Genomic DNA, 23,049 nt, shown 5'->3' with positions numbered 1-23,049 from the left:
CTGATGGTTTTTGCTTGTTTTAATTCGTAGCTCTGACATTCTAGACAAGTGTCATAAAAGCAACAGTGCTTTCCTTCATCCCACAGCCACTACATTACATTTATCTCAGAAACTGAAAGGAAATATTTCAGCTAAGTATTTCTCAAGAGGCAGCTATAGTCCCAAAGCAAAATAACATCAAAATTCCCAGATGCTCATATCCGGAGCCTGACTTGTGTTCAGTTCTGGCTCTGTGGCGATACCTTTACGTTTCTTTAAGCCTTTTCTTTGATGTGTACTAAAACACTATGCAAATATTAATCTACCATGATTTCCAATATCCTGCGAGGTAAGTACTACCAAACCTGCTTCACATCTGGAGAGAAGCAATACCCATGTGAAGCTGCTTATGCAGAGGTCACAGGACACATTTTCTTTTAGACTCTTTTTCTGTTTTAATGCAAAAAATTGACACTAACCCTTTTTTCCCTCTTCCCCTCCTATTTGGGGCATGACACTGAAATACGTAAGGCACTCACTGAGAGCTACAAATGTTCAGTTCTGGGGTCAAGCCTCGACTCAAGCCCACATCAACAATTTGTGCTGGGCAGTTTTCCATGGACCCGTGAGTGTTACCCACACACGAAGCAGGGTGCAGCATCCCCAGCTCTCTACCGAAACACTTGAAATAACTGTTTTTTAAAAAGGCATGCAGAGAACAGCTGCAAAATTAGCCTCTTAAATCCATTAGCATTGCATCTGCCAGAACTGTGACATCTCCCTGCCATCACACCAACTTGCCCGAGGCTGATGCCTCTTTCTGTGCTCTCCCATTGATTGTCATTCTTATCCAGCATTATCTTATCTCGAGCTATTACCGTGCAAAAATGCTACATTATTTCCTTACTGCCTGGAGCTAGCTCAGGCCTCTCTCATTAAATTATGGCAACCACAGGAGAAAGTGAAACAGGTCAACCACTCCCTCGCTGGTCTAGGATTTCCGAAAGGACGATTCACCCAGCCAGGCACATGCGAGTGCTGCCCCCGTAGCCGTGAGCAGGGGTCTCAGGGGGGAAAAGCGTGGGCATGCACAGTCTGTCAGCTCCAAACAGAAATGTCTATTTTTATCAATATTCTTTTCCTAGCAAAAAGTATTTTGTTCTAGTTTTCCTTTTTTTTTTTTAAAAAAAAAAAATTAATAATTTGATTTTTAATATGTATCGATTGGCCACTGTAGCAAAATACACGAGAACGACCGGCTTCCCCTTTCCTAAACTCCATGGATTTTGGGGGGACCTCTGCACCCCCCCATAAGCAGAAAGAGATACTCAGAAATTTAATTTCTAATGCTTACCCAGGGCAAGGTTTGGCTTTACCTGGAATACTGTGAGGATGGCAGCAGGGAAGGTATCGAAATTAGTGGTTGGTGTTTCATCTTGGAAATTGAATCTAGAAAGGGGGGGGGAAAAAAGAGCAGTAAGGGGCAAGCAACTCTCACACAGCCTCATAATACCCTCTAACACAAGGCAGAGAGCAACATTTGTTCCACCTGGCAATAACACCCCAGGCAACCACAGCAGGGAACACAGCATCTCAGAGAAGATGCTTAACAGAACTATTATCAGAAACTCAATTTTATTCCTGCAGAAAAGTCTTTGAAATTCATTTTCACAATTAAAATGAACAATCAAAATCTGAAACGATTTTGCAGAACAAAACATTCCCAAAAGTTTCTGTCCTCAAGTGTACAAGTCAAAATTGAAATTGCTCTCTTAGCAGATCATTTCATTTTAATATTTTAAAGATAAAATAGGGTTTGATTAGGGAAAAAAGAAAAAAAACCAAAACAAACCCCATATTGTTTCTCCTCAAAATTTATGCTGGAGTTTGAACAGTAATATTCTGGTATTTCTTACTGCAAAATTCATCACAACTGGCATTTCTAATAAGAAAAATCAGATTCAACAAAGCTGTTTTCCAGCAGAAAAGGTTTCCAAGTGAATAAATGCACTGTGACGTGCCTTTCCCCCAACAGCAGGGAAAGTGCTGCCTCCCCCAGCCCAGTTTCAGATCTGTGGGTGTACATGGGGACCACGGCAGGACACAGCAGCTTTGAGCAAGGGTAACCAGAAAGAATTCAGCTCCAGGTAAAACATCAGAACAAGAAGTATTTTCCTACACACTGAGAGCACTTAGCAGCCCAGAAAGACTGGCATCTGCACCCACGATGTGAACCCCTCAAACCCTGCAGCCCCTCTCCCTGCTATGTATTCCAGGCAATTGCTGTTGGATTGCCCCTGAAAGGACAATAATTAATTAGACTTACTGTCCTCCAAAGAGCTGCATCCCCAGCAAAGCAAACACCACAATGAACAGGAACAGCAGGAAGAGCAAACTGATGATGGACTTCATGGAGTTCAGCAAGGAGACCACCAGATTCCTCAGGGAATTCCAGTACCTGCGTTGGAGATCAGAGCAGCCAAGAGATAACATGAGTGGGAGAAAAGCCTTTGACAAAACACTAAAATGATCTATTTCCTTATTATAAAAAAAGAAGAGAATAGCAAGGGGCGTCAGCTTTTTTAATGTCCCCTCTATGGTTGGGAAATACAGCTCACAGAGTGACAGAGGCTCTTGCAGCATCGCAAGGGCAGAGACGGGCACCTTGGTATACGTGCACCCATACAGAGCAGTCATCTGCAGGGAAAGCATCAGTTTAGTTCCTCAGTAACCCCTTTCCTGGTATAGATTTTGACCTTTCTGCATCTTCTCATGCAGCACAGCAGTCAGCAGGGGTGTCAAAACCAGGGATGTAGCCATATCAACAAGGTGAGACTTAATGTAGGGACAGTGAATCTCCCTTCGTAAGACACGGATCAGGAATAAACAGCTCATTTCCACCAGCACGTCCCCGCGGCATGTCCTTCCCACTTACCGAATGCCAGCCCCCACAAGTGCACTGAAACTCCCACGTGTTTAAACATTTCTGTACATGTTTAACACCCACAATCGTGCACAGCGATGCCTTCAGTGTGGGGCAATTCAGCCACACAGTTTAAGCATCCAGGATTAAGCAACTGCCTCGGAGAATGGAAACAAATCCAGGACATGAGTCTGACACGGCAAGAGGGAACGGCTCAACCATAATCCTGACTGACACATCCAAGCCGCATCTGGCCAGACACTGAAGTTACTTTGCTTCTATGTCCCACGTCCCCCGAGATGGCTCCTGGCACACTCGCAGGCAGGCACGTCAAGTGACGGCATGCTGGGGTGGGTTCTCAGGAACAGCTCTCTTCCTTGGCTTTATTGCCCTGCTGAGAACAGGCAGGGAGCATTTATATTAGGAAAACTAATGAATCAGAAAATGCAGAAAGAGCTATCAAGCGGAGGAGCTCTTTGACAATCTCCTTTTGGACAGACAGGCGTGCAGAACTGTGGCGCTGGAGCAGGCAGTAGGAAATGAGTGATTTAGAGCCATTTCACATGTCCTCTGTTAAAAGTTTTGGATCTGAGACCATGGGGGAAATTTTTCTCTCTTTTTCTCCAGCGGCTTCTCTTGTTTCCACCACCCCACACCAGGAGCTGCCATCCAGAGGTCACGCTCCACAGTGGAAAGCTCTACCGTCCTGCCCTGCCTGTCCTCCGGCTGCAGGGACAGAGCCATGCACCCAGCTCCTTCCCGCAGTGCAGCTGTGGGTATCCAGCAGGAGGAAGCCCATGGATTTGTCTGATCTGCTGATGGGGAGAAAAACTCAGAGCTTGAGTCAGAAGAGCAGAAGCGCCATCTCTTCTATTTTCTTTATCTTCACATTCCTCCTCTTTCTCCCCCCAGGTGTAGCTGGGAGGACTGAAGTGCCCTGTGCTTCCCTGTGCTGAGGATGATACAGGCACATCCATCCCAGGAGAAGCAGGATCATGCACTCCCATTGCACCCATTCCAAGAAAAGTTACATCCATAATACAGCAACAGAGGTTTCAGAGGAAACTTGGCTTCAGGTCTCTTGGGAGAAAACCTTCAACTGAAAAAGCTGCAAGCAAACCTACTCAGGGTCCGTGCCGAAGCCAAAAGGGGTGAGCTGCGACCCTTGCAGGAGGAGGGAGGCTTTGCTGGTCGCACCGCTCCCCCCTGCTCAACACAAAGGCTTCAGGCAAAATCTGCCACAAGCAAAGGGTTCGTTCGCACCTCATGGTTAACACCACCTGACACAGATATGGATGGAGGTTCTGTCTTGTCCTGGAATAGCTCAGCACCAAACCCTGCCTGCCTGCCGATCACCAGGATTTAATGAGGAGTTGCATTTCTACAGATGCCACTCCCTATTCAGTTCTGTCATGACAGAGTGGAACACATCAAGCTGTTTTCTCCTTGTCCCCCTAGTTGAATTTTAACCCCTCCTAGGCTGTGTCACCTCCTAGTACACCCTGCCGTCACCTTTCAGGCCAGCTGTAATTTAACTCTTTAACTATTTCAATTCTCTGCAGTCACACTGAGTGGGGACATACGAATCAAAAGGTCTAATATTGATTATTCAAAGCGAGTGGACTGCAGCTGGCTTTGATAGACATAGAGGCAAAAAAGAACAACAGGGCAGGGAGTTTCAGAGAAAAATGGCTGTGAAAGAGATGGAAAAAGGGAAAAGGACCTACTGAGGGTCAGGATGTTTCCACTGCAAAGACTGTAATGAGAGTGGGCGGGCAGCAATCAGTGCCTGGTGCCATCGCTTTTGCTGGCTCCCCATGAGTTTGCTCAGACTGGGGTGTGCAGCTCAGGCACTGGGGTAATGTGGGACATGGCTGAGGTGTCCCCAGCTTCTGTTATGTGAAAAATCCACACCATTAGGTCAAGGGAACTTCAGCACCAGTGGGGTGAGAATTCCACTCGCTGTCCTGAGCTGGGGGGAGAGCGCTCAGCTTGCTCCGCGACGTGCTTTAAGTTAAATCTCAGGCTTCATCCCTTTATTACAGTGGCTAAAATCCTAAAGAGTCAAAACTCACAGAAAGATCAAAAATGTCCAGATTTTTTTTAAAAGTACAACACACAGGTATACTAAATTTTTAAACGCACAAATAAATGACTATCAGTAGCTCTGGATAAAATTAACTGCTGACAACTAATCACTATGAATTTGCTACAAAACCTGGAGTCATCACACACAAACCTTGGATCTGCACAACAACTAGCAGATACCAATCAGCAAACCCTACAGAGCTAAACTGGGTTTAACCAGCTGCAAAAGCACCTGGTTACTTCGAAAGACTGTTTTGCTCTAATATGTGCTCAATCCTGTGCTTTGTCTGTTTGAGGTGATTGGGTTGTTGATTTGGGTTTTTTTGAGGGAAGTACTATTCCTCCTTTTGTCACTACAAGCCAAAAACAAGTAAGAGCGTGATGGAAAAAGGAGAGATCTAAGGAGATAATGGTGTAAAATGGTGTAAAAATTAAATTTTAAAAAGTGGAAAACAACAGCAGGAGCACCTAAATGTGTCATCAGTTTCCACACCACAATTTTGAAACCCTGAAGAAAATTGCTCTAGATAGATTTATAAACTGCATAGTCGCTGTCTGCTAATGCCAGCACACATTAACGCAATGCATGAGCATGAAAACAACTGAAAAGCTTTGCAACTCAACTCTCCTGCAAATTCAGCCTCACAGGCTCAAGCCTGAAAACTTCAGACATTCCTAAACCAGACACAGGCAGCAGCAACAGACTTAGTGTTTGTGTCAACACAGCGGTTCAGGCACTAGGATTTAATATCTAGCAATAACCAGGGTAGCTCAGTTCTCCAGTTCCTAAATACTTAAGGAACTATCACCAGCTCAGCAGCAGACAAAGTCAGTGAGCAGTTGATGTGGCTCAGAAGGTAAATAAGAAACTTTTTTCTCTTACCACAAGAAATAAGGGATCACCTCGCGAGGTTTTTGTTTTAAGCAAGCTTATAAACAAAGAGAAGAGTGATGGTGGCATGCAGCCCATCACTACACTGTGGAGCCACCCGCCCAAGGGTACCTGTACCTGAGGCTGGGATTAGAAGTCCTTCTGGATGCAAATACAGACTCAGGAACTCCCTAAACTGCCAGGAACCCCAATTGCCCAGCTGAGGAAAGGGCAATTCTGCATCTGCAGTTTTCTTCTGCTCCTGCCCCCACTCCCAGTTAGGGCCAGTGCAGACATAGGATGTTAGGACAGGCAAGATCTTTGTGCCAGCTAATACAGAGGTTTTGGGGGTTGTTTTTTCAGGTTTTAGATGGGGTTTTTTTGGATTTGTTTTTTTTTTTACAAGTGGAAAGCAGTACTACTTGCTGTGGGGCTGCTGATACGGATTTCAAATGATGCTACAAGTACAATGTAAGCAGAAAAGGGAGCTGGACTTACTTTGTTACTTTGAAAATCCTCAGCAGTCGAAGCGCTCTCAGTACGCTGATGCCGAATGAGGTACCCGGTTTCACTGCAGCCCAAATAACTTCAAATATACTTCCCACGATGACCTGCAAAAAAAAATCCATTTTACATAAGGCAAAACTTCTGCTTAGGTCTTTGTAGTGCTTCTAGAGGGGCTGAGGGCAGAACAACAATCAGAGCTTGTGCTGTGTTGGTTTGCTTATGGAGGGAGGCTTCAGCAAAACCACAAATTAGCCAACAGCACTACAAAATCTTGTTCCAGCTTTCCACAGTCCAGCCTAAAAAAGGGCAATACCTGGAAGTGGGGCAGACACGTGGGAGAGCACAGACAGGAATTTGTTACTTTCTTCTCTAGCAAGCAAACTGCCTGAAAACCACGTTTTTTTGAAAGGCATCATACATAGTTTATCTTTTTTTTTTTTTTTTTTTAAACTGTAAATGCCAACACTTCACTTTCCCACCCCATGCAGTCTGTCTGCAAAGACTGCAGAGATGCAGGGGTACACTGCCCCATCCGCCCCTTCCCATGAGAAGCCCCAAAAGCCTTCACCCACAGCCCTGCAAAACAGCAAAGCATTAGCTCTGGGCACCACCTACCAGAAACTGGCAACTGAGAGTCTTTAGGAGAGCAATTAAGGTAATAGCTATTAAGACACCCTGTAAAGCCTCTAGCATACACATCCAATTGCCTGTCAGGCCCTGAGCCTCAGGCTATTGAAAAAATTGTCCCCAGTCAAGGTGGTTTTTTAAGTTTTGTTTTGTCTGCTTTTTTTTTTAAGGTTGGCACAGAACTAACCTCAAGGGATAAAGAACTCTTCTCCAAAATCCTTTATTATAAAAAGGACACAATAATAATGGGTTAAGCACAATTGGAAAAGGGCAATTATACCTATACAGTTAATAAGAGAAGACAGGCATTTTGCTGCCAGTTGCTGTTATTACTTGCATTAAAGCAGCATTGAAGAGCTCCCATTGACCATGGTCCCCAGTTGTGCAAAGCACACCATAAACACATCATCACTGGACACCCAGCAAGCAGCTGGTTGGTGTTGGAGAGGGAGCGGTAGTGGGAGGCCAGGGCTGGCAGAGCTGTGTCTGAGTACCTGGGCAGTGCAAGAAGACTCACCAGCTTGGAAACCCTTTTCCCAAGCAGAAACCTGGCTGTTTTTTCAAAGGGTCAGCATTGCTTGCAGCTGCTCTGCAAGAAATGCCATACCCTGAGCTTCAAGAAAGTGTAGCGGCAAAGGGACATACACAACAGTTGCTCATCTGGTTTCTCCTATCAGAAAAAGGAACTAAAACATCTCTCCCACAGTCTATCACTCTTGGGGATCCCTCATGAATCAGCAAAAACTTTTCCTTAGCCCCTCCACATGTTACGCTGATAATTAATTTTCCTGGCATCTCAGCATGGCCTCCTGGGAGCTCGTTTCACATGAGACCCCACAGACTGTTACTCCCAAGACTGATGTTTCTCCGATTTGTTGTTTCCGCTTTTTGCATTTGAACGGTTTCATCTTGATGGTTTGTCAAACTAAACTGACTACAGATCTGTGTGATGTTCCAGCGGGGGTGAAGCAGCTGAATTAATTCTGGGGGCTGGAAGGTGGGTGAGGAGGAAGAAAAATAGATAGAAGTGGGATCCCTGTGGATTCTCTAAAGGAGGAGGAATTAGAAACAGCTTTCCTTCCTGGGAAACCCTCGGCAAAGCTTATTGCCAGTGCCACACTTGCCACAGCATGCCACAAAGCAGGGAGAGCCGGTAGGTTTACCTCCTGCTTAGTGCGAGCTCCTAAATGACCTGTCCCTGACCATCAGGTACAAGCTCTTCTGTTGTGGAAGGAGCATCTTGGATATAAGGATCCACGGAAATTGGCAGCTGGCATGGGGCCAAGCTGGCTGGAGCTGGGAGCCTACCTAAGCCATTGGTGAAGGACATCGATCCAGGATCTGTCACCAGACAATGCAAACAAGGCAACGATCCCCTTCAATGACCAACTGGGCGATATTGCCTGGCCACCTGATGTCTTCGACTCGGCTCACAGAAGCTGGGTCTTTGGGCATGTGCTGAACTCCACGGGAGCCAGGTGTCAGCCCCATTGCATCCTGCAGGCACACTCTCCCTTCCAGCCTCCGTGGCACATCTTGTTGGTGCCATTAAACCTTGCCGTGGGTGGGCTGCCTTCAGCTGAGAGAGCCTCTCTGCCCCTCGGATGAGGCGCCAGCTCTGGATGTGCAGCCATCCCGCTAGCTTACGTTGTCTGTGTTATTGGTGCCCTGGTTTCCTCTCATGACACTTGGCATCTGTGCATTGCCCTTGGGGCTACGCAGCCAGGAAGAGTGGCACAAGCCATTTCGATGCCCTGAGCTACCAGCAGCTGCCGTGGGCACCCCAGAGAGGAGAGCCCCACACTGGGTGCAGCCTGGTGCAACACCTCAGTCTGCTGGACACAGGTGATTCTTGGGCTGGATGGTTTGAGCTCAAAGTCTGTTTAACTCTGACTTTTCCTGCTGATGCTGCTGAAATGAGAAGTTGGCTTTTCCTATAGTCTTGGATTTCGGAGTGGTAAGAATACCTCCTCCCGCCTAGCAGGACAGAGCTGAAGCAGGGAATTTTGCTCCATGGGGGAATCACTCTTGGCATTTTGTCAGGTAAAGACTAGAAACCACCAACTAAATTTTGAAGACCTGGATGACACGTGTAATGACCTGAGCTATTTTCCTCATGGCTGTACCCTAAGCTTCATATCTGGTTTGTTAAAGGAACCTTACAGACCGAGTCCCACTCTGGGAAGCGCTGCTCAGCCCACACTAAAGGTAAGAGAAGCCAAATTAAGCTCTCCAGGAGCAGTTTGCCGCCTAATAGCTTTTAATGAGTAAATAAACATCTGTATGCAACATTCTTCGTTAGACAAGTCAAAAACCAGCCCCACCATTCACAGTTCTAGCACCAAGGGGACAGCCTGTACTTCTGCAATAAAGGGATGCGAGTTATTGCCTTTTTGTCACCTAACCACATGTTTAGGCTTCAGCTTCTGGGCACTCATGTCTGAAAACTACTGTATCTTGAGGGAAAGGCCATTAAATGGATGATAGGGAAGATGAGCAATAAGATGTGTGCGGGTTTTGTCTTTCAATCACCTCATTTAAATGGGAGAGAGAATCTCGCAGCAATCAGAGCGTTTACTGGTGCTGATGCTGTGAACACCCCAGGAAGCGAAATCCCCAGCTGTCACATTTCTTCAAAAAGGATGATAACTAGGGGAAGCTTAACGTGTTTCACTGCAGCTAATTTATACTATGACTACAGTCCCCACAGAAGATGCACTTAGAGCACCATTTCCCATGGATTCCCACATTCCCATTTAAACATCCAACCCCAGTGACCAATGGGAGAGCCACACACTTCATCCCCACAGCCAAAGGCTACTCACCCCAAAGTCAAAGCAGTTGAATGAAGAGTGGAAGTAATTTCTTGGCCCCAGCCCATACATCTTCAAAGACATCTCAGTAAGGAACAGACCCAGAAAAACAAACTCTGCGAAATCTGGAAACAGGAAAAGAGATTAAATTAGTCCACAAGACCTTGCTAGGCAGATCTCTTCATGTGGGGAACAATGGTAATTTTTCACAACACAGACTGCCTCCTGCCAGAAGAAAATCCCTTTGCAATAGCAAACAAGACCCTGAGGACAGTTTGACATAATTATTTCTATATGCATATAAGCTGTATTCAGCCTTCAAGAACTGCAAAGGCAATGTTTCATGTGTACTGTGGGAATGTGCCATGAGCATTAAATAATAGTCTCATCATCTTTGTAAAGGAATTTCAAAAGAAAGCTCTGTATCTAACACTTCTAAAGGTCTCATTTAATTGCACAGATAATATTTTGCAAAAGTATGTTTGGGACTTCTGTACCTAAAAGTGATGGGCACTTTTGGGAGCGGGGTATAAGCTTTTGTAACACCCTCTCATGATAAAAATACCTTCATACCCAACAGAACTGCTGCCTCTGAGAGCTCACATCCAAAGGTGTTGTGTCTACTGTTAGCACATAGACCCATTTATTTTTATTATGCCTGTATAACCATATAATTATGGAAGAGCAGGTTCTGTTTCCTTCTGCTTTATATATCACAAGCAAATAGGCTGTGAAGCTTTTGATGGGAAATTTATCACTTATGATGAAACAAAGGGCAGAAGGAACATAGCCAGAGACTTCAATTTCCAGATAAAGTTTTCAAGACTTGAAGCTACAGAAAACACTGCCTTTGGCATTTTAAGTCATGTAAGTTTAGGTCTGGACACCAATAAGCAACAGCAACAGTGTAGTGTCAAAAAAGAAACAAGGAAAGGGCAAAGCCCCTCTACACTACCGAAATAAACCTAACAGCATAAGGCACACCTCTCCATTTAGAGAAAAGATGAGGAAAAGAATCAAACTTCAAAGAGCAGAGATTAATCACGTTGCTTAGCACAGTACAGAAGGTTCTCAGATGCTGCAGTGGTGCTGATGCTACAAGAAAGTTGTCTTCTGTAATTGCAGTTTTATGATTCCAGGAATGATAAAGACAAGCTGATGCCAAATTTTTCTCCAAGGTGCACGTGGACAGACAAGGGCCAACGGATACAAGTTGCCACAAGGAAAATTTCAGTTAGAGGATGTTGAATCCCAGGTGCTTTGTACACCTCCTGCAATAGGCGGCTTCAGCCAGTGGATGTAGGGAAAGGAAGGGAAGGAAGGTCCTTGCAAACTTTTTTTGTGCTCCATTCATTGCCTTGCACATTCACGTTGAGTAAGCATGGTTGGCCCAGGTCAAGCAGTGTTGCTGCTCGCCTTTTAAAATTGCTGGAGGAAATATAGCTTCAATTATCAAAAAATAAAAAGGTGGTTACAATTTTAAATGAAAGACAGTAATGAAAAATTATGAGCATGAAGTTAACTGAAATCCAGGAAGCATTAACTAGATGGGAAAGGTTTTATTACCACTTCAGTGAGGAGCCCACAAGGAACCCTCTGCCAACATTTGTAATAAGGGAGGAAATACCAGGAGGGGATTAATTGTACCATGTACCACTACTCTCCTTGAAAACAGGAGCAATGTCATTAAAGGAGATTATCAAGGGCAAAGTGTTCACATTTGAGGAATAAGGTGACAAAGTATGAGGTCTGCAGACTTCTCAGCCTTTTTCCTACCGAGAGGTAGGCTCCATCCTCTGGATCTCAGTGCTCAGGGGAAGGCATGGTCACATGAAGGAGCAGCACATCTCTATATCCCTTTAAGCCTGGAACTTGCTGGGAGAAGCATGTTCACGCCAGCACCATGCTACAACTTTTCCCCCCTTTCTGACATCAGACGCAACAGCTCAGTGAGCAATAAGTGGGTTTCGACACAAGGGATCCCCGAGCAGGGAGTTACCCACAGTTATACTGGCAATCCATATGACTATACAAGTGCAGAGGGTGCGAGAAAGAACCTGAGGGAACCAATGTCAAGCATAAAATGAGATGGCTGACAAGTCCAATCATACAGAATTAAAAAAAACCAAACAACAAAAAACACAACAACAAACACATGTTCACTGCTATTGAATTTCCTTGCACATAATTAAAAAGACCGCAATTGTGAAGCAGTAAGAATGTCAAAATCCTTAATTATTAATAGCCAGCCCTGTAAATCAGAAGTTTAAACTAGCTTCCAGGCCAGACCCTGAACTTCCATTCTGCACCCTATGTACTTCAGAAATGGTAAGAAACAGAAGGCAAAACTCCCCAGTAAAGTAGGCACATCTTCTGGTGCAGAAATGTTTGTGCTGTTGTTGCCACCCATTTGGGTCATTAGCCTAGAGGGAAAGCTCACACCGGTGTCTGTGCTGGCAGCCGTCTCTCCCTCGCTGGGATGTTATAACTCCCATCTTCGCTTTTACGTGCAGCCGAGCTCAGCAAGGCGGATGGTGCTGATTGGAATGACCTCGGTGTAAAGTCTCCCTATCACTAGGATCAATATCAAACCAATGCTTTGAAACTGGTGGCTTTGCTTAAATCACTCAGCAGGCAAAACTTGAAGTCATAGGTAGAGGTTGTAGATCAGACCTACAGAAAGCATCACGCAACCTCCACCTGCTTCACATCCCACTCTGGCAGGGAGGTTCTTGTCCCCTTGTCTGTCCACCAGACTCACCTCAAAGAGTTACATTGCAGGTACACCCCATATTCTTTCACAGAACAACAAAAATACTAGGTAGGTGGGGTTTACTGTAATTTGCACCAGCAGATCTCAGTACACTTTCCCAAGACAATTACCATCGTTTCAAAAGAAGGAAATGGAGGAAAGAAACAAGATTCAGTGTTCAGTCACCCATCCAGCAAAACTATGAACAAATCCCAGGTATCAACAAGTGCAATGTTCCATTATAACCAGAATAATATAGGAGAAAAAAAACTAGCTTTAAGTGAAATACAATCAAGAAATACTCAATTAAAAAAAAATAAAAATCAAACAAACAGAAAAAGTTAGAAACTTAGAACGTTCAAGAAACAACTTCTTCCTGCTGGTCTTGAAGAATCACCCAACCTATCCTTTCACAGCGAACAAATTCCATCTAGAGCAGAGTTCAAAACAGGCAGCAATAGCTGTATTTCAGCAGGTACCAGATGGTACTGTGAGGACAAGGGATGGAGGCAAGGAAAATACGGACATAGCGAACTCCTGGGGCAGAAGGAATTGACTCTGAATGAATCGGCTTCTGCAGCAGATGGATCAGAAACACAATTTCTTCTGACATGGCCCCGCCTATATAATTGAAAATGCAATTTCACTGTTTGGACCTCCTGGTATTCAGACCCCATATGTAATTTAATCTGCTTTAAGCAGAAGCATTTTGTAATGTGATTTAAGGAAAAAAGTTTGATACAAATACTCTTATTTAATTTCAAATTTGTGCTATTGGCAAAGGCCATGCTAGCATCTTTTTTGCCCCATATGTTTGAATTAGATAGTTAGCAGCTCTTTTTTGTCAATCATTCATGGATTAAGTCCATTTCTGCTCCATCTCCAAGTCCAATGACATTAGGAGCAGGTGCCAAGCCTGACACTTTGGTTTCCTCTCCTCATCCTCCTTGCACATTAAACCAGCCAGGAGGAGAACCTCAGCAGAGTACAACTTGACAAAGCAGACGTGAAACATTCAGCAGACATAAATAAATATGCTCGTTTCAGAAAGCCTTTTCCTCGCAGTTGCAAGTGCTGCCTGTTTATATCCAGAGGGAGCCGGCTATCTACTTCAAAGGCAAACACAACATCATCAAAAAAGGTCTAATTGCACCAAACATATGGTTCAGTATTGCACAGCAGACAGGGAAGACATTCTCAGGCCATAATGGCTAAAATACTGTTTCCAAATATTGTATTTCTCAGAAAGGAGACATTCTCAGTCATGGTTTTAGACAGATATAAATTTAGGAGCAAGTTATGGATCACCGTAGTGTTAGCTGGAGAGAGCACTGCTTCATGAAGGGCAGCCACAGGGGAAGGGAAACCCAATGAGCAGGCACCAGGTGAAAGCTTACTGATCTAGTCCTAAAACCTTCTCACCATGGTCCCTAAAGCCCACCCCATGGAGGCCAGATTGCTCTGGTTCCAGCCTTCTTCCACAGCTTTAGCCAGAGGAAGAGGAGACCCCCACCACCACCACCTCTGCTGGCCTCCTGCATACCACGGAGCACACAAACACATTCTGCCGTTTCCACATCAGCCTTGCAAGTTCTGCTCAAGCTGAAGCACATATTTCAAAAGGACACAGTCCTTTGCAAATCCCTTAATTTTGTACCTCCAACGTGGGCCCACCTTACAGATTTCATTGGTTTGCTGCCTTCAGTTGAAGGTGCATCTTTGCTGCTACTAGATCTCAGTGATGCTCTTCTAGGCTACAGTGGAATTGTCTTCTGACAGAGGTATCTTCTTTCGGAGAATACTGGCAACGGTGGAAATTAGCACAAACAAGTGACAGTCCTGGTTAGCAGCATGAAAATTATACATTTATAGGGAGCTGCAATTTATTTAACTGAAGGTCCATGCTTCAGTGAGCAGAACATGCCATGTGTCCAGGTGCCCTACCAGAAAACTCCTATTGCAGTTCGGCGCTGGAGTCCTTTCCATACGGAGAGGGAAAATCTCTGACCTAATTTGAGGATAATTAAAGGGGCATAAAGTATGTCCTGTTATTCATCACACCACAAGAATTCAAAGAATTTCTAATCAGCTCTTTCAGTAAGACTAAAGAAAACCCAAGCCCTTTTCTAGAGCTCCTACAGTTCCCTTTCTAAAGCAGTTGCAGCAATATGGAGAGTCAAGCAGAAAGCTAATCAGAATGAATCAAGAACAAAAAAGTTAAAAGAAAAGACCAAGGGGAAAATAAATCAATGCAGACCCGTAGGCTTTTACCAATTGTTCTTTAAGCAAAATTAATTTGTAATGTAATTAAACTTTTCCCCAGAGGGACAGGTATAATTGAATTAGAGGTGCCTGGGTAGAGTTCCAGGGTTTAGTGGATCCTCCCAAGACTTTACCACACTCCTCTCCTGCTGCTGCAGGTCACAAAACTCCTCATCAGTTCATTTCTAAGCACCTTCCATGAAACAACATAATTAGAATTGGCTATTTCTCTCTTGCTCTACATCAGACTAGCCAAGTCCTACCCCTCTGCAGCAAAGTTCACTCATCATGGATTAACTTAAAAGCCATTTTTAAACCTGTCACTCTTACAGTTAAAGGATTTTGCTAAGTATTTCCAGGAGCTGTTTAAAATCCCCTCGTTTTGTGATATCTTGTTCTGCCTATACCTAATGGATTTGTGCACAGACCTTGGGTGGAACAGGGCTTTCAAGGAGCACTCCTGGAGGGCTCAACCACAGCTGGGTTCCCTCACAAATGCGTTTACTGCAGGGTTAACCAGGCTGGCTGCAGCTTAGTACACACGGGAGAAACAGGCTGCAAGTCCAGTCTAACCATGATTGCAGTAACAAAACAACCAGTTAGTCCACGCAAAGTCCCACGTACCTTAAGGGGTAAAATATTCCCTGCATTCAAGATTCAACTTTAGATTAGTAGGGAAAATGATGCTATGAAAACTATGGCATCCTTCAGGAAAGCAGGCAGAAACTTTAGGTCATTACCAATGCAAAGAGAGGTGTGAATACAATACTACAGCTCATCATCCCGAAAAGCTGGGAAGGTCTGAAGAGAATTTAATTTAAGAGGCTGAACTTTTGAGCTTTTCCAATGGACAATTCTCAAAGCTTTTTGTTCTAAAATTTTATTAAAATAGGTTTCTCTCCAGAGTTTCCATTACACTATGCCGCAGGACAGACCAGAGATAATCCTTGCCAGAATGAACCCATGGCACCTCTGCTTCTTGTCTTGGAGAAAACTATCTTGGAAAAAAACAAACAAAACCAACCCCAAACAAACAAAAACAAAACAAAAAACCACAAGAGAAAGTTACCTAGAGTATCTTAGAATTTCCATGACAACCATTCATTCTGCATCTCGGGTTTTTATTCTCTATATCACAGTGGCTAATTTTGTACTCCATTTAAAGACCCAATGCTTATGCCTACATGAGAACATCATGTGAATCCTCAGATATTCTGGTTTTGTCTGTCACCCATCTCTGTGTTGCACCTTAATACTTACAGTGTTGTTTCTAGCAGTGCTTATCTGTAGCCACTATGATTTCTTCTAGTGAATCTAAGGAATTGGTTCACCTGGACAGGTGTTTCCTTGTTGACAAAGGACACTCAAGCCTTATGAGTAAATGGCAGCGCAACGATGCAAAGACATATCAAGGGCAGATGAGACACAGTACAGTACCTATGGCTGGGAGGATGCTGAGGATTTAACTCCTGAGAACACAGCTCCTTGGTGCTTTTCTGATTTATCCATTAAACATAAGTCAATGGGATCACTTATTCTTAGCTAGGTTGTACCCTAGCACCAACAAATTAAAGTATGCCACCCAAGTGCTTCTGAAACTAATTCACAATACGGCATTACAGACACACGCAGAGCTCCTGAAAGAAAGATCCATCCCAATCCCTGATCCCAGGCACAGCACAAATTCAACCTTCCCTAAGTTTTGTCTTCAGCTGAGGCAAGCTGGGAGCCTAATTTGTGGCTTCTCTCCTAGAAATGTTTCCCACCTTCAGGTGTCCTTTTAATCCTAATCAACAGAAACATCTCTTCCAGCTCTCATATGAACATTCAGTAGAAGCTGCTGGCTCATGGATTTCTTTATGTTCTCTTTGAAAAGTTACTGCATAAGGTGTTCCCGAAAGTGGGTTTGTGAATCTGAGTCTTATTTTGAGTTTTTCTTTCTAGCCATTTAGTCCTAATTCAAGAGGAAGTCCTAAGCCTCGAACTTCTAATTACTCTGCCAACCTAGCTTATTATTTCCTCTATTAAATTTAGGAAATTAATAAAGTAAGACTGACTTCTCCATGTAGTCAGTCTCTCTTTTCAGTCTAAATCTTGGAGGGGGAAAAAACCAACAAAAAACTCACAACCAAAAAAAACCCAGAGTTGAAAGAAGTTTCTTTCTTATGCATCACTTATTACACCTCCAGTTACCTGGTAGTATTAAATATTTCAGCAAATATTAATAGGGAGTTCTTTGAAGTCAGAGCAGCTAGTATTCTTGACCTTTTTAGTCTACCAAAAAAACCCCCAAAAAACCACCACACCAACAAAAAGAAAACCCTTCAAAAGTTTGCTTTCTTATAATAAGGTAAGACCTGAGAATCTGGGGCCAGAAATATTTAAGTATCTAACTTACACAGAAATCAAGGAAAATTAGGTAGATAAGTATCTTTAAAGATCTAAGCCAAAATTATTAGGTTAGACTGTTTGAAATATTGAAGGGTTTATTCCTAGCCCTCTGTTCACTTGCTTCAGAAGTTTCATTTGAAAAATTTTGAACTAGCCACATCTGAACATCAGGTGCTAAACACGAGATTTGTTCCTGGTCATTTTATAGAGTCGGAAGTAGCCAACGCAATGGCTCCATCTTCCAGAAACAAACTCTCCATCCCTTCCTTTCAGAAGGAAAAACTTGCAGTGTCCCATTTTCAGTGTCACCACATTCTGACTGTACCAATTTCTACAAGTTTTCCAGCTCTAGGAGTCATAACCTATCACCTTCATTAAACAAAGAAGCTCTGGCCCTCACCTTCCACTTTTTTTAAAAAAAACCCCAGGCTTCGTGAGCAAGTCTGAAACCTCAGTGTAACCCTGTGATGTGTAAAGGCTCCAGCTGCAGAAAGCTGCTTCTATTTATTATTCATCATAGGACAAAACAATATGCAATTAAAAAATAAAAATCAGACTTCAAAAGCACTTACAGGCTATCTGAAGCCTAAACGCATAGGTGATCACAGGAACCAAGCTAAAATAAAAGCTTTTGCAGAAACATAGTATTATCTTCTGAATGGTATTACTTTTATTACTGTTGTACATACTTTTGCAGAAGGGCATCGTGACATCTATCCAATCTAATCACACACCATTAGTAAGGGAAGGCATGATTATCAAAAAAGACCTTCTGGAAAGTTGCAATCTTTTAAAGAATATGACAATAGTTGCTACAGCTGTAGTGAATTAGTGTGTAATTCCATAAGCACAGACAGACAGACAGCTGGTCCTCCCGGGTAGCACTGCCCATGCACATGTTGTTATCCCAGGGACATCAGAGCTTTAAGCATATCCACAGCAGAAATCACCCATTGTAATGGGTTTGTGTGGCAGGGCTTTGTTAGTGGGGGGCTACAGGGGTGGCTTCTGTGAGAAGCTGCTAGAAGCTTCCCCCATGTCCAACGGAGCCCAGGCCAGCTGGCTCCAAGAGGGACCCACCACTGGCCAAAGCTGAGCCCATCAGTGATGGTGGTAGCACCTTGGGGATAATGTATTTAAGAAGGGGAAAGGAAAATCTGTGCAACAATTGCAGCTGGAGGAAGGAGTGAGAATATGCGAGAGCAGCAGCTCTGCAGCCCCCCAGGTCAGGGCAGGAGGGGCTGTAGGCACCAGGACAGAGATTCCCCAGCAGCCCATGGTGCAGCCTACCATGAGGCAGGCTGTGCCTCCAGCCCATGGAGCCCGTGGTGGAGCCCATCCCCACCGGCAGCCCCTGGAGGGTCCCACGCCAGGGCAGGGGATGCCCAGAGGAGGCTGTGACCCATGGGCAGCCCACGCTGGAGCAGCTCCTGGCAGGACCTGTGGCCTCATGGAGAAGAGCCCAGAATAGAGACCCTGCGGAGACCCCGGCTGGGGCAGGCTGGGCCTGGGATGCTGCACCCATTGGAGGGAACCAGGCTGGAGAACGGGAAGAGCGTGAGGAGGAAGGAGCAGCAGAGACAGCGTGTGATGAACTGACCACAGCCCCGTTCCCCCTCCCACTGCACTGCTCGGAAGAAGGAGGCAGAGAAATCAGGAGTGAAGTTGAGCCCAGGAAGAAGGGAGGGGTGGGGGGAAGGTATTTTTAATTTTTGATTTTAGTTCTCATTATGCTGCTCTGATTTGAATAGTAATAAATTAATTTCCCCAATTTGAGTCTGTTTTGCCTGTAACAGTAATTGCAGAGTGATCTCCCCCTGTCCTTATCTCAGCCCATGAGCTTTTCATTACATTTTCTCTCCCATCTATTTGAGGAGAGTAATAGAGTGGCTTTGGTGGGCTCCTCACATTGAGTCAACGTCAACCACAGCCATGGATGCAGACCAGCTGCAAAGTGGCATGAATTCTGCAGTTCTTTGGGCAGATGCTGATTAGACAGAGAAACCTGCCTTTACCCCCATGGGGAGCCGTTCCCCCTCCTTCAATGAAGCCTGCTACAGAACAAATCCTGCCACATTACAAGATTTAAATGTGGTTGAATCTGAAGTTTCAGATAACATTTAGGATAACATTCCCATCTCAAACCAGTATTATGTCCTGGAGGATTTTTTCAGAATTGTGTGACACAATTACACTTGAATTAGTAGAACCACTCATTATCTCCTCTCAGGGAGGCTTAGGAAGCCAAAAACCGACCACATGGGGATGTGACTGCAGTGCTCAGCACGCTCAAAAATGCAAGACCTCATTAGGGGAGAGGTGGAGTCCCCAGTACTCACACAGCGCAGTGGTGAGCTTCTCCGGCTGGTCGTAGTGCACCATCGCGACGCAGAGCGTGTTGAGGGCCACCACGCAGAGGACAATCCAGTAGAAGCTCTGAGCTTTCACCATGCGCCGAATGAAGAACCGGAACATTTTCTCTTTTCTCCTGAAGTAAGACGAGCTCTCATTCTTCCCACTCTTCAAACTGGCACGGGCAAAAGGAGACCCTGGGACAGAAAGAAGAGTCACCACACCACATCCTGGCAGGTGAAAGGCTGGAAGATGTTCCTGGGCACAGAGACCCTCTGCCACGCGCCAGAAACACGGCTGAGCAGAAAGCTGGGCACATTGACTATGGGCTGAGCAAGGGCATCTTGCTTGCAATGACATCATGAGGAATGAAGGCTGGGATTTTAAGACTTCATGAATGAATGTCCAGCTCCACCATCTAAAGAAACTGGGCTTTCAACCCTCTGGAGCAATCTTGGTTGTCTCAGTTTAACTCATAACTTTTGGGTTCCTGGTTGACTGGAAGGACAGAAAGTACCAGGCACAGTGGTGTTTCTGCTCGTGGTGTGGAGCACATCCCCTCAGAGCCGGGTAGCTGGCAACAGGAAAGCTGGTCCCTATTTCCCCTGCTCCAAGAACCAGGCAAAGACCCAGCCCTTAGGACTGAATAGGGCAAAGTCTCCTTATTTTACTCTCTAACTTCATGTATTTCTACAGCAGAGGGCTCAACCTGCCTCCACGCATCGTACTTTGGGCACAGCTACTCATTTGTATCAATTCTGCCTATATCAGCTACATTTCAACTCTAGTCTGAAACCCTGGAAAAGAGTCAAATACTTTTAACCATAGGAAGCTGATGGAAGGAATGATTTCTAACGTAAGCTCTCCCCCTGTGGTAGCAGGCACGGTTCAGACGAATGATGAAAAGGCAATCTCCGGCCAGTGCGGAGGCAGGAGACATCAGCACACGTTAGTAATAAACACAGGCATCTGTTGGAGTTCTTCTGCAACAGCCACAGACACCGTTGCAAGCATGGAAAATCGTGATTGTTGCAGGCTGTCCACTACCTGTTTCACGCTGTGCTGGCACCCCTCTGAAATGGCTAGCAAACTTGTTTCCAGATGGTTTGTGGCAAGATAATATGTTATTACCCTTCCCCGTTGTGGGACGGAGCCTCCCGGGGGGTAGGGCTGACCAGGACACACGCCGTCCTGTCTTGGAGCAAGCACCATCAGAGCAGATGACTTGCACTGGCTGTCGTTGGAGATGGCTGACTTAACATGAACAAAGTGTTCTGGCTGCAGCAGCCAAATTTTTGAGTGCGCTCACTTACATTTCAACACTTGGAAGGGGTGGGAATCTCACCCTGTTTCATCCTACAGTAACATCAAACGCAGCACCCATAGAAAGGATGAAGCATCCAGATGTGACAGCAATGGGTTCTCCAAGCCTCACCGCCACACGAAAGCGTGCCGCACCATCTCCCCACCAGAAAGCAAGCTCTCTGCTCCATCTCACATTTCTGGCCATCCACCAATATGCCAAAGGCAGAGCTGGCCCTGGCCAGGCTTTGAACAAACTCCTTGCAGAAAACCTTGGTGTGCTGTTGTTCTGTTAATTTGATTATCCTTCCTTTGGCAGTGTAAAAAATAAATCAATAAACCCCTTAGTGTTCATCTCTTGCTTTAAGACAACAAAATGAACTACAGGTAAAGATGCAGGCTGCACCATACCATAACACTGTTGGCAGGTAAAGAGATCTCAGATATTCAAGCCAGTCTATACCCTCAGGTTTGCATGGGAATAGTCTGCTGCCCTTTGATCCCCTCTCTACTGATCTTCCAAAAAAGACAACCAGCAGTATTTAAACTGGTCTAACATAGGAAACATCCACTTCTCCAGGCTTCACTGTCTGACAATCAAGACAGTGTCCCATGTCTGGTGCAGCGTAGAGGGTGGGAAGCCAGAAGGAGCCAGAACCTACTGCTGCACGCTTATTAGTGCAGAAAGAAAGGCTAAGAGGTAGGAGGAAAGAAAAGAATAACTGTTAAGAACAACTCCAGAGAACACACTGGGAAGTGTTTACCACTGTAGAGCTTTATAATGCAATTAGAAGGCTCATTGAGGTACTTGTGTTTGAATTAAAGTGCAACGTATTCAGTCAACGGCCAGCAAGAGACCTGTCAAAGTCTTTACCACTCTGGTCTGCATCTTCGTGTTGCACTCAGTAATTATACTGCTAGTTCTTCCGTGCTCCTTACGCTCCCATCAACAAGACATTATAGAAAATCATCCAAAAAAACCTTTTCTCAAAAACATATTCTTTATGCGTAATTGCCCATATGATCTGACTGTTTGTGTTATGCACAGTTTCAGCCTTTTCAGGAGCTTGCAGAAGTATCTGCTGTATCCATCTCTTCTTTTCTGCCTTGTTCCATGAATCAAAATCAAAAACACTTTTCCCAAGTGGGTGAACCACTTGCAGAAGGTGGAAAGCACTGCTGTTATTTTCCCTGCCATATGCTCCTGAGACAGTTTCCAGCTCCGCATCAGATTATCCACGAGTCCAGATGCTCCGTCATCCGTTGCCACCTGAAACGCTGAATTCAAAGATCTGTTTGCGTGGCATGGGTGCCCAGAGCCTGGAGGGACTTGGATGTGAATACAAAGATCTCATAATTATTGCAACCACGAACAAATGTTTCAGAAATGACCATTCCTCGTTATCCATGCAGGGATCCGAGCTGCTCAGAATAAACCAAACTGAAACAAAAATGCGGACGGTTGCTGCATTTTTGCCCTCTTTCAGCAACAAACCTCTCATAGAAGTGTCAGCAGTTTATAGCCACAAAACCTGCAGTCTGCTCAGCCTGGGGGACTGTGGCAGTTCGACAGTGGGTGATGGTGTCAGTAACATGCTCAGCAACATTCATTTCCTGCAACCAGGTCTTCATTTAAAGGGGGGGTGGGGGGTGGGATGGGGAATCCAGCAGCAGCTGTAATCTCTTAAAACGTTAATGCCAAGTTTCCAAAGTGCATTTGAAGCACTCATGCTCGCAAGCCTATATGGACATGTGCTCTCCAATGTACTGTTTGTGCTGCTACTCTTATGCATCCAGGATTTGCTGCTTCATGGTAACTGGGGTGCCAAGACATTTCTTTGGAAGTTAATGAGAACATCTGCTGCTTCAGCAGCAAAACAAAATACAGACTCAAACAACAGGGAGAGGAATAAGCAAAATAGCTAACTCCAAAGTAGTCAGGAAGATGTCTCCCCAGCCAGCAAGTAACAGCCCACGACTGAAAGTTCTTTCTGCTGATGTCCAAACAGCTCCCCACAGATGAGATGCTGCACACTCAGAGCCTGCCTCCCCTTGCACACCCCAGACCTGTCTCCTGCCTCTCCACCTGGCATCTCAGGAGGGAACTAGCTCCCTGCTAACTGCTGAACAGGCAGGAACTCTGTAGCCTGACAGGGTCTTACTCTCCAGGGCTGAAGACGCC

At 45.0% G+C, this 23,049-nt stretch overlaps 1 protein-coding gene across 1 annotated transcript in view; it reads right to left on the bottom strand.

The window, feature by feature from the left end:
• CACNA1B (calcium voltage-gated channel subunit alpha1 B) overlaps positions 1-23,049 on the bottom strand; it is a 297,443-nt gene that overhangs the window by 111,663 nt on the left and 162,731 nt on the right. Inside the window, 5 exon segments of the mRNA XM_055720862.1 lie at positions 1,356-1,428; positions 2,306-2,437; positions 6,360-6,472; positions 9,821-9,933; positions 19,553-19,762. Coding sequence (XP_055576837.1) covers positions 1,356-1,428; positions 2,306-2,437; positions 6,360-6,472; positions 9,821-9,933; positions 19,553-19,762 — 641 coding nt within the window.

The sequence above is a fragment of the Falco cherrug genome, chromosome 9 (assembly GCF_023634085.1).
Source record: "Falco cherrug isolate bFalChe1 chromosome 9, bFalChe1.pri, whole genome shotgun sequence".
NCBI classification, from domain to species: domain Eukaryota; kingdom Metazoa; phylum Chordata; class Aves; order Falconiformes; family Falconidae; genus Falco; species Falco cherrug.
The sequence above is the reverse complement of the archived record's forward strand: the minus strand, read 5'-3'. Positions and strand labels throughout refer to the sequence as shown.